This window comes from Macrotis lagotis, chromosome 5, assembly GCF_037893015.1.
Source record: "Macrotis lagotis isolate mMagLag1 chromosome 5, bilby.v1.9.chrom.fasta, whole genome shotgun sequence".
NCBI classification, from domain to species: domain Eukaryota; kingdom Metazoa; phylum Chordata; class Mammalia; order Peramelemorphia; family Peramelidae; genus Macrotis; species Macrotis lagotis.
Window position 1 is genome coordinate 2,649,962 of NC_133662.1, and position 17,871 is coordinate 2,667,832.

General features: G+C 35.4%; 1 protein-coding gene across 8 annotated transcripts in view; it reads left to right on the top strand.

The window, feature by feature from the left end:
• The window catches only part of FKBP5 (FKBP prolyl isomerase 5), a 209,689-nt gene that overhangs the window by 141,867 nt on the left and 49,951 nt on the right, over positions 1-17,871 (top strand). For all 8 annotated transcript variants that reach the window (XM_074236456.1, XM_074236450.1, XM_074236452.1 and 5 more), the window contains 2 exons: positions 11,987-12,129; positions 16,839-16,953. In XM_074236456.1, coding sequence (XP_074092557.1) covers positions 11,987-12,129; positions 16,839-16,953 — 258 coding nt within the window. The remainder of the gene's footprint in view (positions 1-11,986; positions 12,130-16,838; positions 16,954-17,871) is intronic.

The window sequence follows — 17,871 nt, forward strand, 5'->3', positions numbered from 1 at the left end:
TTAGTTCTAATTCCTCTTTCACAACATAACTAATATGGAAATATATTAAATGCAATTGTATATGAATAACTTACCAGACTGTTCCCTGCCATGGGAGGGGGGAGGGAAAAGAGGAGGGAAGGGAGGATGGTAGAAAAATATGGAATTCATAAATTTGTAAATGTTTAAAAACTACTTTTGCATGTTATTGGAAAAATAAAATGAAATGTCAGTTGAAACAAAAAAGAATAATTCTGCTTCTTTTCAGCAGAAAAGCAACATAATTATAGTTTCAAGAGGATAAGAAATATGCCTACCTCATAGGTCCTATCACATTTTTTCTTCTGTAAAAGTCCTACTTCGATTTCTTAGGTGTTGAGGGGACCCTGTTCTCTCTTTCCATGGCACTGAAGCATAAGCTTTGCCAGGCACTACCAAACTAACTTCATGTATAGCCAAGAAACAAAGTATTCATTTATTATCTGAAGCCCAGGCAAGTGTTGTTATGAGGTTGATCACAAAGTAATGAATTTTTACCCCAGCAACTCTTAAATATACTACAAGTCATAGAGTAGTTAAATTTTATCTTAGTAAAAGGCATACTCATAGTAGTGTAAGCTTAGATCATTGAGGTATTGAAGTTTTGGAGAGAAAAACAAACTTTTCATTTCATACTGATAACTTTCATGTTTGGGCATCATTTTCATTTTCAAATATAGTCCCTCTCCTTCTCTTCCTGAAAGAGCCATCCCTAAGAACCAAAAATAAAAGAAAGAAGGAAAAAAAGTTTGTGTGCAGTCCCACATCCATCATCTTTTTTTTATCATCATCAACTTTTATCAAAGAAAGCCTTGATTGAAATGATTTGCTCTTCAACATATCAATCAGCAAAGAATTGAGTTATAACTGGCTTACACTAGATCTATTTTTGATACCCAAACTCCCAGTTTTTTTACCTTGTAGACAGAGAAGCACTTTGAAACCAAAACACTTAACTTCTCTTCCTCTAGGGAAAACTTGAAAGTCAAATCTGAAAGATTGTGGTCTGGTGCCAATATCAAGTGGGTTGTAGGGAGGAGTTTCAAAGAAGATAAAACAGGAAACTGGACCATTTCCCAGTTCTCCTGAACCAAGATTTCATAGTATAGTTCCATCTATTTATTTTGAAGTAAATTCCAAGAATATCAGTCATACCCATATTCAAAACTAAAAAACACATCCCAAAGGCCAAATAGGAATGATTTATGTTGATTATATTTACTCATATAAGTGTTCTCATTCTTCTCCTCCAACTACTTATTTTCCTTCAGACTGGTGTTTTATCACTGGAGAGAGACAGACAGAGAAAGAGAGAGAGCCCTTATTAAGCACTTACCATGTTCCAGATACTATGCTAAATGCTGAAAATAAAAATTCAAGCAATTAGAATACCTACCCTCAGAAAACTTACATTATAATGGAATATAATAAACAACATATATAAAGGAGCTGGAAAGTGAGAGAAGGTCCTTAAAGGAAAGGGTACCCTGGCAGTGACAAAGTGATGATAATTGAAGCGGTATGAATGAAACTTGGCCCTCTTCCTTGATTTCCAGTGCTTGGATTAAATCTTTCTTGGTATTCCTAATGGTGCTGACACCTTGGAGGAAGAACTATGTGAAGACCTCAAATCTCTATGAAGGCAGGAACCTTGAACACAAAAGTTTCCATTGTTTTTGAAATTTTACAGAAATACTCAACTAGATATTTGATCTCCTCAGTATGCCAGCAATAGTGCTGTTTAAGTCTTTCATGCCTGCTAACATTATGTACATCTTGTCCATGTCTTCCCCTAAGTTCACAGAGAGCCTGCCCAGTGTGTCCTCATTTTCTCTTGACATCAGGAAGAGCAAATGAGTTGGACATTTCATTTTTCACTCTTACTACATAATCAGGCCATTTTCTTTTTCATACATACATGTCTTTGATGAAGACTTTCACTTTAGTTCTTCTTTATAGTACCTTATTTGTTTTTGTTACAACCAAGTTAAAACCATCACATACCCTCTAAATGAGCTTCAGTTTTAAAAATTTATCTTTTGTATGTAATTTTACTATCTCTTATACTTTATTTTTTTTCTTAAGGATATGATTTTTCTCTCATCACATTCAACTTAGATCAGTGCATACCATGGAAACAATGTAAAGACTAACAGACTGCCTTCTGTGGGGGTGGGGGGAGGGAAGCAAGATTAGGGGGAAAATTGTAAACCTCAAAATAAGTAAAATCTTTCTTGAATAAAAAAATAAAAAATAAATGAGCTTCCATTTCTCAAGAGACTATAGTGTTCCATAACTTGCTATAAAACCACACAAATAGGATATTGGTATTAAAAATAGGAGTCTATATAACAGCAGAAGCTTGGAGTCATCAAATACATACCCACGTGTTTATATCTATATAGAAATATATGTATGAACAATATGCACACACTGATTGATGAGCTATCTGGGTTGTACATCATAATCTGAATACATGACATTTATCTGCTTCATCTTTCTTGTAAGGTTTGTTAAGCCATACTCTTAAGTGTTGTCATTATGAATCTTTTCTATGAAACATTGTATGGTTCTGGGTCTTGGTGTGCATGTACAATGTCAGGAAGACTTCATCATTGAAAGGGAATTTCTCTTCAGTGTAAATACCCTGTTGGACCTCCCTTTTGACAGTGGTAAATATCTTGATGAGAGTACATCTCCTGTTTTATGCTTTGCCTGATGATAATTATGGCAAAGTCATTGAAATAAGATTATCTCTTTTGTTGTAACTTTAAAAGATTATTGCATAATTTTGATTTATGTAACATTTTATTGGAAGACAGACCTTGAAGGATGAAATATGAAGATATTTTTTAAAAATAATAAACAATAAGTACAGTATGATTTTTTTATTCTTTATATTTTTCAGGCACTTGTATAATGGTGAAGATTTGTTGTACTAAAGAATATTATTTGTGAAAACCCATCTGTTTCCTACAAATAATTTCATCAAAAATGCTCTTAATTAGTATGTATATTTTTAATTCCATACTCATGATCTTGTTGGCTTAGGTAATTCCCAGTGAGGAAACTCTCTCTACCTATTTAGATCATTAATAGCTCTACAACTTAAAATCTTTTTTTAAGATTGTTTTTATTTACTTAAGTAATGGGGTTAAGTGACTTGCCCAAGGACACATAGCTAGGCAGTTATTAAGTGATGATGTCAAATTTGAACTCAGATTCTCCTGACTCCAGGGCCAGTGCTCTATCTGCTGTGCCACCTAGCTGCCCCACAACTTATCTTTTTTGTTTGTTTGTTTTTTTGCAAGGCAAATGGGGTTAAGTGGCTTGCGCAAGACCACACAGCTAGGCAATTATTAAGTGTCTGAGGCTGGATTTCAGCTCAAGTACTCCTGACTCCAGGGCCAGTGCTCTATCCACTGTGCCACCTAGCCACCCCCACAATTTATAACTCTTAAAGAGCTGCTTATAAGACTGAAAAGTTTAGTGATTTGCTCAATTAAACAATATATGTTTACCAGAAACAGGATGTGACCCTAGGTCTTGCTGACTCTTTAAGTTGGCTTTTTGGGCACTTTACAATGCAGTCTCTTACTATATATTAGTCTTACATTTGTATGTAAGCATGTAAGTTAGATGTTTTTCTCTTAATTCTCTTTTTTTGGTTATTAAAATAATACAAAATTACTCTCTCTCTCTCTCTCTCTCCCATACTCCTCTTTGGTATCTGCCTTCCTCAGGTACCTTATTAAGCTTTTATATATAAGACAGCTAGGTAGTGCAGTAGATGGAGCACCAGCCTTGGAGTCAGGAGGATGGGATTTTTAATCCAGCCTCAAACACTTGCTATTTACTAGCTATGTGACCTTGGACAAGTCCCTTAACCCTGATTGCCACCCATCCAGGGCTATCTATAGTTCTTATTCATATCTGACCACTGGATCCATATGATCTTAGAAGAGAAAGTTAGGCTGGTGATTTGGCATAACACCCCCTCACTCAAATCCAATTCACATGTTCATCATGGCATGACCTTCCTGATGTCATGGTCTTCTTCAAAAATGAAGGATAAACATCAAATATTTGAGCTTATATCTTGGTGCCATTGCAATTGTATCATAGCATGAATCATCTCTAGGTGCACATAATTTAATCCAGTCACCTTTACTATCATTGTTATTTCTACCTTCTTTGTAAACTCATTAGGAATTATCATATTCAAATCTAAGGGTGATGACTACATTCTTTTATGGTGAAAAGAGTTTGGTGTAAAGAAGCTTTGCAAAAATTTACCATCTTTTGTTTGTCATCCTTCCAATTTTAGATATCAGTATTTTCAGGGTGATTTTGCTTAGTTGGATTTCTTTTTTTTTTTTTTAGGTTTTTTTGCAAGGCAAATGGGGTTAAGTGGCTTGCCCAAGACCACACAGCTAGATAATTATTAAGTGTCTGAGTATGGATTTGAACTCAGGTATGCCTGACTCTAGGGCCAGTGCTCTTTCCACTGTGCCACCTAGCTGCCCCACTTAGTTGGATTTCTTGCCAAACTTTCATCAAATTGATTTTACCCTAGATCTCTTTTTCTTTTATGAGGTAATCTACCAGGTCTTTTGGTTAAAATTGTTTCATTCTTTGTATTTTGTGTCCCTAGCACCAATACAATGCCTGACACATAGGAGGTGCTTAACAAATTCTACTGATTAATAAGCATTCTTTATAAAATTTTCAGTAATGTGGTAGGACTCCTTCAACCAGGAGAAAGGTTAGCTACTGCACTGATGGAATATTTAACTTGAAAAGGCTGAAGTGGAGGGAGAGTTGGTGTGTTATTTTTTTTTTTGGCAGATAAGACTGAGATACTACAAAGTATGGATCAATTTTCTACTGTTACTACTAATTTTGGTCTGATAATTACAGGAAAACAGAGTTTCTTCCCCAGCCAACACTATGCCATCCATATGTACAGCCATCAGTTACAGCAAATGGAGAAATTTTGAATGATGTGGATGAGTTCATTTACTTTAGCAGTATACTTTCCAGGGATGTACACAAATGAGGTTGATGCATATGTTGCCTGAATTAGCTCAGTTTTTGAGAAGCTCCAAAAGAAAGTGTGGGAGAGAAGAGCTATTGGGCTGCCAACAAACTGAAAAAATGCAGAGTTGTTGTGCTGACCTCATTTTTGCATGACTATAAAAATTAACAGTCTACCAGGACAGGAGTAAAAAATTGAATCACTTCCATTTGAATTGTCTTAAGAAGATTCTGAAGTTCACCTGGCAAGTTAAAGTAGACTGAGTTCCATTCTCAAGCTGAACCGCCAAACATTCAAACTCTACGGCAGAGATCACAATTCCAATGGACTGGCCACATGGTTTGAATGACAAACATACACTTGTCTAAAAGACTATTTTACGGAGAACTCACACAAGACAAATGCTCACATGGAAGCCAGAAGAAACAATACAATGACAGTCTTAAGGTCTCACTAATGAACTTTGGAAATGATTATGAGACTTGGGAGACACAGGCATAGGACAGTTGCTTATGGTGTGTCCATATCAAAGAAGGCATTGTGCTCTCTCAAAGAAACTTGAGGTGTGAAAGTTTAAGAGATATCTCCGCTCCAAATGTTCACATGGACCAAAAACTTGTGCCTAACCTGTAGGAGAGTCTTCCAAACTTATATCTGTCTGACCAGCCATAGTATGGCCCATTTTACATTGACCTTTACAATGTGATGCACTTTTAGACCTCTCTGAGTACAAATGACAACAAATGAACAATTTCTGTTCCAATTTGTTGTTTCCTTTGATGAGATTCAAGTTTTTTTTCCTGTTCTGTTGATTATTTCTGATAAGTATACCCTTGATTCTACTTTCACAAATTATTTCTTTTTTAAAGCATTCCAGATTATTCCTGTGGTTTGGTGATCTCTGTGGGAATTTGCAGAATCCTCTGGGTGCTATTGATTTTCCTTTGTCTTATAATATTTGTTCAAAGAAATTTAGACTTGGTCAGCTAATTTGTTGACCATATTGTCTTCTATTAGTAATAACTTCTCTGTTGCTTATGCTTAAGGTTTTTAATTGAGTTTTTCCCTCCTCAGGTATTTGGTAATTTATGGTTTTTTTCTTAATTATTTTTACCTACTGTTCACTTTCTGACTCTTTCTCCTTTTACGTTAGTTCCCCCAACAAGCTGTCTCATTCTCCCTCCTGCACTTGGGAATTTATGTTTCATTAGACATTTGTAATTCATTAGACTTTGTAATTTCTAGAGGGAACAATAGAACTGGTCCCCCCTGGATCTGGGCTTTACCTCAGGCTTAGTGAAGTTCCATAAAGCTGCAGAAGTTGTTGTTCTGTCCTAGTTCCCTCTTCCTCAGAATTCTGTTGCAATACAGAATTCTGCCAAGCTGCAGGCCTAGCCAGAGCAAGCTTCTGCCTTTTGATTTTCTGTGACACAGGGGAAGAGGGATGGGGAGAGGGAAAACCAGTGTGTTAGCCTATGTAGCCCTGCCAGAGCATGGTTGTTGCATGAGGAGGGGATGCTATTAGGAATTAGGTGTTAGGGATTAGATATATATTAGATTTTTCTCCTGTTAATTCATGGATTTTTATCCATTTAGAGTTCTTGATGCCATGGACACAACTAAAATTTTTTATCTCCTTTATAAAATTCCTAATTTGGAGAGATTTGAGAAGTTGTTGGTAGTATAGAAGATAATTCTTCTGCCATTTTGTTAGTCACCTGTCCCAGAATATACAGACTAAAACAACATAAATGAAGTTGAACTTGGAGTAAATGAAAAACATGAAAGTCCTGGACAGAAAATGATGAAATTTTATCTCTCCTCTCTAGACAGGGAGATAGATGACTATCAGAATAGGAGTAGTGGATGTGAACACTATATGAATTGTTTTTCTTTGTCAAAAGAAAGGATTCAATGTTAGGGGATGACTTTGAGATAACAACAAAAGACATCAAAATGCTTATTTTTAAAGTGAAAGTAGATTGCATATAACTTAGGACTATTAAGTAATTAAAAAATTTTAAATTTAATTTAATTTTTTTTTAATTTCATAATTGTCATTATCAAGAATTCATCACTTGGGGGCAGAGCCAAGATTGTGGCATGAAGGCAGCATTTCCCAGGAATTCCTTCCCCAAAAAACTCCAAAAGCCATCAAATTATGACTCTAGTCAAAATTTAGAGGAACAGAACCCACAGAAAGACTGAGTGATACAATTTCCCAGTCCAAGATAACTTAGAAGTTCCATGGGAAAGGGGTGTTTCACTGGGACTAGGGAGTTAGAAAAGAGTTGCAGCCACAATGCAGTCCAGAGAGACCACTAGGAATAGCTTGAAGGGGTGGTGAGAGAATTCTGCTGCACCAGAGTGAGTGCAGAGTGAGGAACCTTGGCTTCAGAGCAGCCCTGCAAGTGAGAACCTGCAGCTGGAATCGGGGAAGCCAACCTGCACCTCCAGAACACAGCCCACAGATGGTAAGGGGTTCAGGGAAGACTGCAGAAATCGCTCTGCTCTCCCTGGGGCAGAACTCTGCTGTTTGCCTCCACTCAGATCCAGGTTGCACTTTGGGCTTCCATACTAAGATAGCCGAGCAGGACTCCTCCTTACAGCTCCAGGGCAGAGGGGACGGCCTGTGTTCATCCACATACCAAAGCATAGGCAAGAGAGCTTAAGACCTTGGAGGAATAAAGGTCCCAGTGGGGTGTCTGAAAAAAACCCAAAGCCTTGGAAGTACAGTAAATTAGTCTTAGGATGAGGAAATGAGCAAAGAAAAGAAAAAGAAGAACCTGACCATAGAATATTACTTTGGTCCTATGGAAGATTCAGAAGATGACAAATTTGAAGCTTCTGTATCCAAAGCCTCTAAAAGAAATAGAAAATGGGCTCAGGCTATGGATGAGCTCAAAAAAAAAAAAGACTTTGAAAAGCAGTTAAGGGAGGTGGAAGAAATATTGGGAAGAGAAATGAGAGCAATGCAGATAAATCATGAAAAGCAAATCAACTTGATGAAAGAAATACAAAAACAATTGAAGAAAATAATATGTTAAAAACCAGTTTAGGCCAAATGGAAAAAGCAAAAGGCAAATGAGGAGAAGAATGCATTAAAAAGCAGAATTGGCCAGCTGGAAAAGGAGATTTAAAAAGCTCTCTGAAGAAAATAACTACTTCAAATGCAGAATAAAACTAAAGGAAGCTGATGACTTTCAGGAAGAAATAAAACTATTCCAGAAAAACAAAAAATTAGAAGAAAATGTGAAATATCTCATTGGAAAAACAACTGACCTTAAAAGCAGATTTCAGGGGAGATAATTTAAAAATTATTGGGTTATCTGAAAGTACCAGGAAAAGAACCTAGACGTCATTTTCCAAGAAATAATACAGCAAAATCGTCTTGAGATCCTAGAAGCAGAGGGTAAACTAAAAATTGAGAGAATTCACTGAAAGATTCCAAAAGAAAAACTTCCAGGAATATTATAGCCAAATTCCAAAACTCCCTAGTCAAAGAGAAAATACTAAAAGCTGCCAGAAACAAACAATTCAACTACCATGGCTCTATAGTCAGGATTACACAGGATCTGGCAGCATCTACATTAAAGGCTCATAGGGGTTGGAATATGATATACTGGAAGGCAAAAGATCTTAGTTTATTACTGAGAAGCAACTACCCAGCAAAACTGAACGTCCTCTTTCAGGGGGAAAGATGGACTTTCAATGAAACAGGGGACTTTCAAACTTTCCTATTGAAACAACCAGAGCTGAACAGAAAGTTTGGTCTTCAAGTACAGGACTCTGGTGGACCAAAGAGGGGGTGGATGAAAAGGACTAACTATGAGGAACTTAATGATGTTGGACTGTTTGTATTTCTACATGGGAAGAAGATAATGATAACTTATATGAACTTTCTCATTTATAAGAGTTGTTAGACAGGGCACAGGAAGGAGTGGAATGTAATGGTATAATATAGTAAAAGATGGAGTCAATGAACAATAAAGGAAAGTACTAGGAGGAAGATAAAGGAGAGGAAGAAAGGGCTAAGATTTTACATAAGAGTCAAGAAAAAGCTTTTTCAATGGGGTGGAATGGGGGAAGGTGAGGGGGAATGAGTTGAGCCTTCATTCTCATCAGAAATGGCTCAAAGAGGAAATAACACACACACACACACACACACACACTAGGGTATAGAAATCTAACCCTAGAGAAAAATGAGAAGAAAGGGATGGGAAAGGGAGAATGGGGGAGGGAAGGGGAGAATAAGTGATAGAGGAGAGGGAAGATTGTGGGAGAGGATACACAGATACAACACACTTCTGAACAGGGACAGGATGAAAGGAGAGAGAATAGAATAAATGAGAGTGGGGAGAAATAGAGTGGAGGAAAATACAACTAGTAATAGCATCTGTGGGAAAAATACTGAAGCAACTTCTCTGGTGGACTTATGATAAAGAAAGCAACTCATCCCAGAGACAGAGCCATTGGAATCTGAACACTGAAGTACATTCTTTTCTCTCTCACTATTCTTGAGGTTTCTCATCTTCTTGGGAGGGGGATTTATGTTTACTCTTATAACAAGATTATTGTAATAATATAAAATAAATAAGCCAAAAAAAGAAAATAAAAGAATTCATCACTTTGTGGCCAGTAGTTGAGCCTCTGTACTTCACTCAGATAGAAACTGAGTCTTTGAAAACAACTCAGTCTTTATTTAGAACCATTCTTTCTAGCATAATTGAACTTATCAGAGCCTCCAATATATATTAGCTATAGATTTTCAACAGTTAGGACTTTGTGAACTGATAATTGGTTACCTTAATACTATCCATGACTGTTTAGTTCATCTCTAATGATTTGTCTGCTCATACTTAGAATTTTGACCCACTTAGAATATTGTCCAGCTCCCTCTCTGTCAACTCATACCTATTCCTTTCCTTTAAAACAGTGCTTCCAAAAAAAGTCAACAAAACTTAGGACAAATACAGTGGAAACCATTGATACTATCAAAGTTGAGGCATCAGTGTTTTTTTTTTTTTAACAAGTGGTAAACCCTCAAAGAAGAAATTAAATCAGTTGCACTATTGGTTATATTACCATTGAAATTCTGCAATTAATATTGTATATACTTTGCACACACTTAGAGGTACATGTGTTGTTTTTCCTAATTGAATGTAAGTTACTTTAAAGCAGGAACTACCATACTTTAACATATAGTAGGCACTTAAATAAATGCTTGTTAATTGATTAAAATTAGGTTTACATAATTGTTCTTAAAATAACATACTTTGTAGGAGTGTTGTCTGGACAATAGGAGGTTTGTGTTATGTCAAAACAAAACATATCCCAAAAAACTTTTTTTAGTTGTTTCAACTTCAGCAAGAAGTTTACTTATCCCACACTCCTCAGTTTTGTATTGCACAGAACTTAAATAACTTGTAATCTGTGTTTCTAACTTTATTGTATTCTCTAGTTGTAGATTTGACTTTTATCCCTCCATCTAGGTTTTAAGCTGCTTTGTAAGAGAGTCTCTGTTTTCTACTGCTTTTATATCTTCTTATCCTTCCCAATTTTTAACCTTCTCCTTTCATATTTAATATTTTGTTGTACACTGTGCATGCTTATTGCTGAACCAAGTATATAAGAAGATATGATAACTGACTTCAATAAATATTTATTTGAATGTAAGGTGTTGAAGTCTATACAAAAATAAATAAACCCTGGTCTCTACTCATTGAGTCACAAAGTATAATAGAAAGAGACAGCTCAAAAAAAGTAGATAAATTGGGGCATCTAGGTGGCACAACAGATAGAACACTGGTCCTGGAGTCATGAGGACCTGAGTTCAAATATGGCCTCAGACACTTAATATTTAGCCGTGTGACCTTGGGCAAGTTATGTAATCCCATTGACCTGCAAAGAAAATTAGGTTAATCACATTTATCTATGAATATATTATATTCATCTGAATAAATAGCACAAGGTTTTATATGAGATAGCTATAGCTAGTAGACAGCATCACATTGGATAAAGCAGACCTCACCCAGAGTCATGAAAGGTTTGAATCCTGCTTCTGATAAACCATCAGATTGTAGACCTCTTAGAGCCTTAGTAATCTAAAAGTGTAAATTATAGAAAAGGGATGAATTTCTATAGCTAGAAAGTTCCACATTGTAACTTTCTACACCAATGAAATACCAGGTCAAATAAAGGTAAACCATGGGAGCATCTAGGTGGTGCAGTGCATAGAGTGCTAGCCCTTGGGTCAGGAGGACCCAAGTTCAAACTCAGCCTCAGATACTCACTAGTTATATGACCCTGGGCAAGTCACTTAATCCTGATCACCTCCCAAAAAAAAGCAAACAAAACAAAACACCTTAAAACACAGACACACACACACACACACACACACACACACACAATCACACAAAATCACACACAATAAATAGTAAAAAATAATAATAATAATAATTGTGAAACTATAGCTTCATTTCTTTACCAGTGGTTGAAAAATGATCTGAAGCTGATCTAGACCTGAAAGCAACAAAACTGTATTTCTACTAAGAATACACATTATTTACCACTGATGAACAATGATCCTCATTAGTGGGTTGAAGTTTATAAATTCCCTTGAGACTGAGTTAGATGCCCCAAGGTAGCTAGCAATAAGTTTGGGAATTTGAGTATCTACTTTAATCTTTCTTCATCCAAGAATGTATTTGATCTTTTCATTTTGTGGGTAACTTATAAAAATCCTTATAGCCATGTTCTGTCTTTCTCACACTGACCCCTAATATAAGTAAATTTCACTGATGTGATTGTTTTACAGTCTTATTGCATACTTCCTATGTATGTGTTAGTGTGTATTTGGTGTTCTAAGAACCAAAAATATCTTAATAAGTAAAAGTATACAACTTTCAATAACCTTCTTTTTTCTCTTAGGCCAGGTTATCAAGGCATGGGACATTGGAGTTGCCACCATGAAGAAGGGAGAGATCTGCCATTTACTGTGTAAACCAGAATACGCATATGGCTCTGCTGGCAGCGTCCCCAAAATTCCCTCGAATGCTACTCTCTTTTTCGAGGCAAGTATACACTATGTTGCTGTGTCAGCTTTAGTGTCTGCCTCGCTTCAGTACTGGCTTTGAAGCAATAGGCAGTGGGAAAAAGCTAGGCTTGCTGTTCAGATCAAATCCAACTTATTTATTTTGGAGCATGGATTCTTGAATTGATTCCCACAAACCTAAGGGGTGTGTGCCAGTGCTTTCTTAGAAATGTGTATCTGGCACAGAAAGGTTATACCCAAACAAAAACAAAAGATACCAGACCTAGAAACAAGGATTTTAGTTAGTTGTAATCATGGAGCAGACTCCCATTTGACTGGGAGACTGAAATGAAAGAAACGTCTTCTTGTTATCTATATTATAATAATATTTTTAAATATCAATGCCAATTCAAAAAATATTTTCACATTATAAAAATTCATTCATGCAACAGACCTAACTCTTGTGGATTTGAATATGTATATCCCTATGCATAGCAAACCTGAAAATTAAGCAAAAATAGCCGCATAATTCTAACCAAAAGAAATATATTTTTGTAGAGTTCTATAGAAAAAGAAAATATATAAATTGAAGTTGATAAAACAATTAGATAAGGACCCCCCTACTCAACAAGAAATGTTGACAAAATAAAGAAAAAATTTTACAGAAATAGTTTTTGACTAACATCTTACTATTACAATAGATTCCAAGTAGACAGGCAACCAAAATATATAATAACCCTCTCACCTCTCCCCTATTTTGAGCCTTGTAGCAAAGAAGAAAAAAAGAAAGGTGGGGGGAAACATTTTAGCAAAACCAACCAACATCATAACCAAGTGTGATAATCTCTACTTCCCATCTTTTCAGGGAAGGTAAGGAAAAAAGAATTTCCCCAACTTTTTTCCATGTCAAACTTGGTCTTTTATAATTATATGACATTCAATTTTGAAACTTTTCCCAGTTATATATATTTTTCTGCTTATACCTCTCTTCATGAATCATATGTGTTTCCATGTTTATCTTATTTTTTCAGTCATTTCTTATACCACAGTGATATCTTATTATATTCATATATCTCAAATTTTCCTATTTCCCTAGCAATAGAAGTCAACCAGAAATTTGTTAAGTGCCTACTCTGTGTCAGACACTGAGCTAAACTTTGTTTTCCAGGAAAAGTCCCTTGCCCTCAAAGAGCTTACATTCTAATGAGGGAGACAACATGGCAAACAATTATGTACAAGCAAGTTTTACAAGATAAATTGGAACTAATCAACAGAGGGAAGACCCCAGAATGAAAAGGAAACAGGAAAAGCTTTTTGTAGAAGGTGAGATTTGAGCTGAGACTTGAAGAAAGCCAGGAAGGAGAGAATTTCAAGCATGAGAGAAAGAGATTGAGTTGGAGAAAATGCACAGGGTCAAGAGATAGAGTATTTTTTTAAGGGACAGTAAAGAGATCATTGTCACTGAGTTGCATAGTTCGTGCAGGTTGGTATAATAAGATGGAAGAAGCCTGGAAAAATAGTAAGGGCCTAAGTTATGAAGGGTATAAAAGCCAAACAGAGGATTTTTATTTTAATATTAGAAGTAATAGAGAGCTACTGAATTTTACTGAATGGAGGAAGGGAAGAAGGAGCTGTGGTTTAGTATGGTCACATCTGCACCTTAGGAAGATCAGTTTGATTTTCTCTGAGCTGAGTGGTGAATGGAATATAGCAGGGAGAAAATATATATATACATACATACAACAGATATTTTGTAGGAGAATCCACAGGATTTGGCAGTATGTTAGATAAGAGGGGTAAAAGAAAGTGAGAAGTTGGGATAATGAAACCCTCAAGAGTAATAGGGAAGTTTGGAAAGAAGAATTTGAGGGAGGACAAAAGATAATGGGTTCAATTTTGGACATCTATGGGGCATCCAGTTTGAGATGTCCATTTAGTCAGTTGGAGAACTGAAAATCAGGAAAGAAGTTTGATCTGGATCTGAAAATCATCTTCATAAAAATGATAATTAAATCCATGGGTGCTGATGGGAGGGAGAAGAAAAGGCTCAATCCAGATCCTTCATCCAGGATAAATCTTGGAGGAATGCCCACAGTTCATGGACTTGAGAAAAATGAGTAATCAGACAAAATGGCTATCTAGAGATAGCAATGTCATGAAAACCTGGAGAAAAACCATTAAAGAAAAGAAGTCGATAGTGTTAAAGGTCAAGAAGAATGTGGACAGAGAAAAGACCATTAAATTTAACATTTAAGAGCTGAAGAGAGCAGTTCAATAGTAATAATTTCTAATTTTTATCTTTGCCAGTTTATTGGATGGAATGTGAAACTACTGGATTCTTCTGATTTGCATTTCACTTCTTAGTGATCTGTATTGATTTTTTTGAATACTTTGTAATTCTTTTGGGAAGTTTGGTCCTGTCCTCTTACCAGTTATTGGGGGGGGGGGGGATTCCTCAACAAGGGATAGATTATAAAATTATAAATTATAAAATTAAATTTTAAAAATTTTGCTCAGACAAAAATCAATGTACCTAGAATATTCTTAGTAGTAGGCTACTGAATAAGGAAAAAATTTTACAGCAAATATCACAGATAAAGGTCTGAGGCAGGAATAAATTTCCAAAAACATATAGTAGTTAACAGGAAAAGCATAGGAAATTTTCAGAAAAAGAAATCAAATTATCAACAATCATATGAAAGAATGCTACAGATCACTAGTTATTACAAATTAAAACAACTTTGAGGTTTCACTTGTAGCCATCAGATTGTAAAATATGAAAAAAAAGTTGGGGTGGGGGCATCTGTTGAAAGACAGGAACATTTCTATTTAGTGGAGCTGTGAATTGTTCCAATCCTTCTATAAAAACAATTTGGAACTATACTAGAAAAGCCACTAAATCTTTGACCCTATGATACCAGTACTGGGAACATACTCCAAGGAGATCAAAGATTGAAATGTCCTATATGTACACAAAAATAGAGTAGCACTTTTGTGGCTACAAAAGATATATTGAAGTATTCAGGCAAACTTGTGGCATTTATGAACTAATAATGAAATAGGCAGAATCAAGAGAAAATCTGCATAGTGCCACAATAATGTGAAAGAAAATAGCTTTGAAAAATTCTAGAATTCTAGGCTAAACAAATTGTGGTTTATGAATATAATGGAACATTAATATTTTATGAAACAAAAGTGATCATTTCAGAGAATACTAGGTAGTGTAAAATGATGTAAAGTGAAGGGAGCAGAACCAGAAGAACAATTTATATAAGGACAGTAGTATTATAAAGAAAAAACCTTAAAAGACATAAATTTTGATCAATTAAATAACTATACAAAAGACTTAAGATGAATTTTACTCTTATTTACTCTTGAGAGCGAGGTGATATAGTCAGAGTGCAGAAAGACAATCATTTTTGGATATAGCTATGCAATGTATTTGTTTTTCTTGATTATGCAAATTTATTACAAAGGGTAATTTTTTAAAATTTTCTCCATTTTCTTATGGGAGGAAGATGCTAAAGGAAGGGCACTTTATTATAGTGATTTTAAAAAAACTTCAGAAATATTTTTAAGGCACAGAAGAAAAAAGTTCAGAAGAAAGCACAGTTAAGAAATTTGAAAATAATGGAATTTATTACATACTTTTTTAAAGTGAATTATATGAAATATAGTTTCATGGTTTTTACATGTTCTCTATATATAGAAGGCTTTTTTGATATTTAAGTTCAAAATTCAAAATAAATACATTAATTTTAAGAAGAAGAATAGAACTGGGCTCAATACTGAATAATATCGACCAGAGAATTTATAGTAAAATATATTTCTTTTTATTTGATAGAAATAGTAGACTGGTATGACAGATACTGCTATATGTGGACAATGTGATGATTTATTTAAAGAAGGGGTATAGTAAATAAATCCAGAAAGAATCATTAGAAAGTGACAGTAACATAAAAATGTTTCAAAACATTTATAAATTTTTTTAAGAAAGCTGCTGAGAGGGGCAACTAGGTGGCACAGTGAGTGCCACTCTGGCCCTAGAGTCAGGTGTTCAAATCTGGCCTCAAACATTTAATAATTACCTAGCTGTGTGACCATTGCCTAGCAAACCCCTCCCAAAAAAATGAATGTTGAATGCTATCTTTATATGTAATTAGAAAAAAAGAAAAGAAAAGAAAGCTGCTTAGAATAACAGCTACCTCAGGGGCGGCTAGGTGGAGAAGTAAATAGAGCACTGGCCTTGGGGTCAGGAGTACCTGGGTTCAAATCTGACCTCAGACACTTAATAATTACCTAGCCGTGTGGCCTTGGGCAAGCCACTTAACCCCATTGCCTTGAAAAATCTAAAAAAAAAAAAAAAAAGAATAACAGCTACCTGACTATTGAGTAGAAAGGGTTGGGTTATTTAGAAACAGATTAAAATAGTTTTGTGCCAACATTTCATAGTTTTGGCATTTTGCCCATAAAGCAGTTTTCATAGCATTTCCTGGCAGTCTTTGTATCATGGCCACACAGGATGTAGTCTTAGACGTTATCAGTGCTTTCCAGGTATTGGAATGTGTGGTGTTTTGTTTTTTCTATTCTTCTAATAAATAAACTAGACGTCTAGATAAACTTATAATCATATCAACTGGATAGTTTTCGTTTTGATAACTGAAATGATCTGGATTGCCTTGCCCTCTACCTGTGTCACTAGATTTTGCTCTTTTTTTCAACCAAATCCCTTTTGTTTCTTCTTTCTAGATTGAACTACTTGATTTCAAAGGAGAAGATTTATTTGAAGATGGAGGCATTATCCGTAGAATCAAGCAGAAAGGAGAAGGTTACTCAAATCCAAATGAAGGTGCAACAGTAGAAAGTAAGTCTACAGATTTAGAATGGTAATTCAGAACAATTTAGGGCCTGGGAGTAGGGAAAGGTGAGAGTTAATAGTTTATTCATTAAGCCCTGGGGAACCACTGAAGGTTTTTGAATCAAAGAATTAGATGTTCAGAATTATGTATTAAGAATTTTAATCAGTGTTAAAGATATATTGGGAAGAGGAAAATGTAGAAGCAAAAAAAAAATAATTTGGATAGTGTCTAGGTGAGAAAAGATGAGAAGATGAGAAGAGACTATATTCAGGAGTTGTTGAGGAAGGATTTAGTTGGATATGTGTGTAGGATAAGAGAAAGAGGAATCACATGATCTGAATGCCTTAAGAAGATAGTGATAGAACCACAGAAACTGATACTTTATATTCAGGTTTTGTTTGTTTTAGTTTTGGGGGTTTTACAAAGCAATGGGGTTAAATGACTTGCCCAAGGTCACACAGCTAGGTAATTATTGTCTGAGGTCACATTTGAACTCATGTCCTCCTGACTCCAAGCCTAGTGCTCTATCCACTGTGCCACCTAGCTGTCCCTGATAGCTCAGTTTTGAACGAAATTGAAATGTCAGTGAGACATCTAAGCAAGTATAGGACTGGAACTTTTAAAGAATGGAGATATATTTGGCCGCATCCCATACATTCTGGTATTGTCTCATTGTTGTCATTCTCTTTAATTAAATTATTGATTATTTCTCTATCCTTTGGCTCCCATTCCTTAGGTTACATTAGTTTCCAATTTAATTTTGATCTAGCTTGCTTTTCTGCATCTGGTTGCAAGTTGTTTATGCCCTAATACATGGTCAATATTTGTTTAGGTACTGTGAGCCACTGAGAAAATGGTCTATTTCTTTCTATTCCCATTCATTTTTCTCCAGAGGTCTATCAAAGCTAACTTTTCTAAAATTC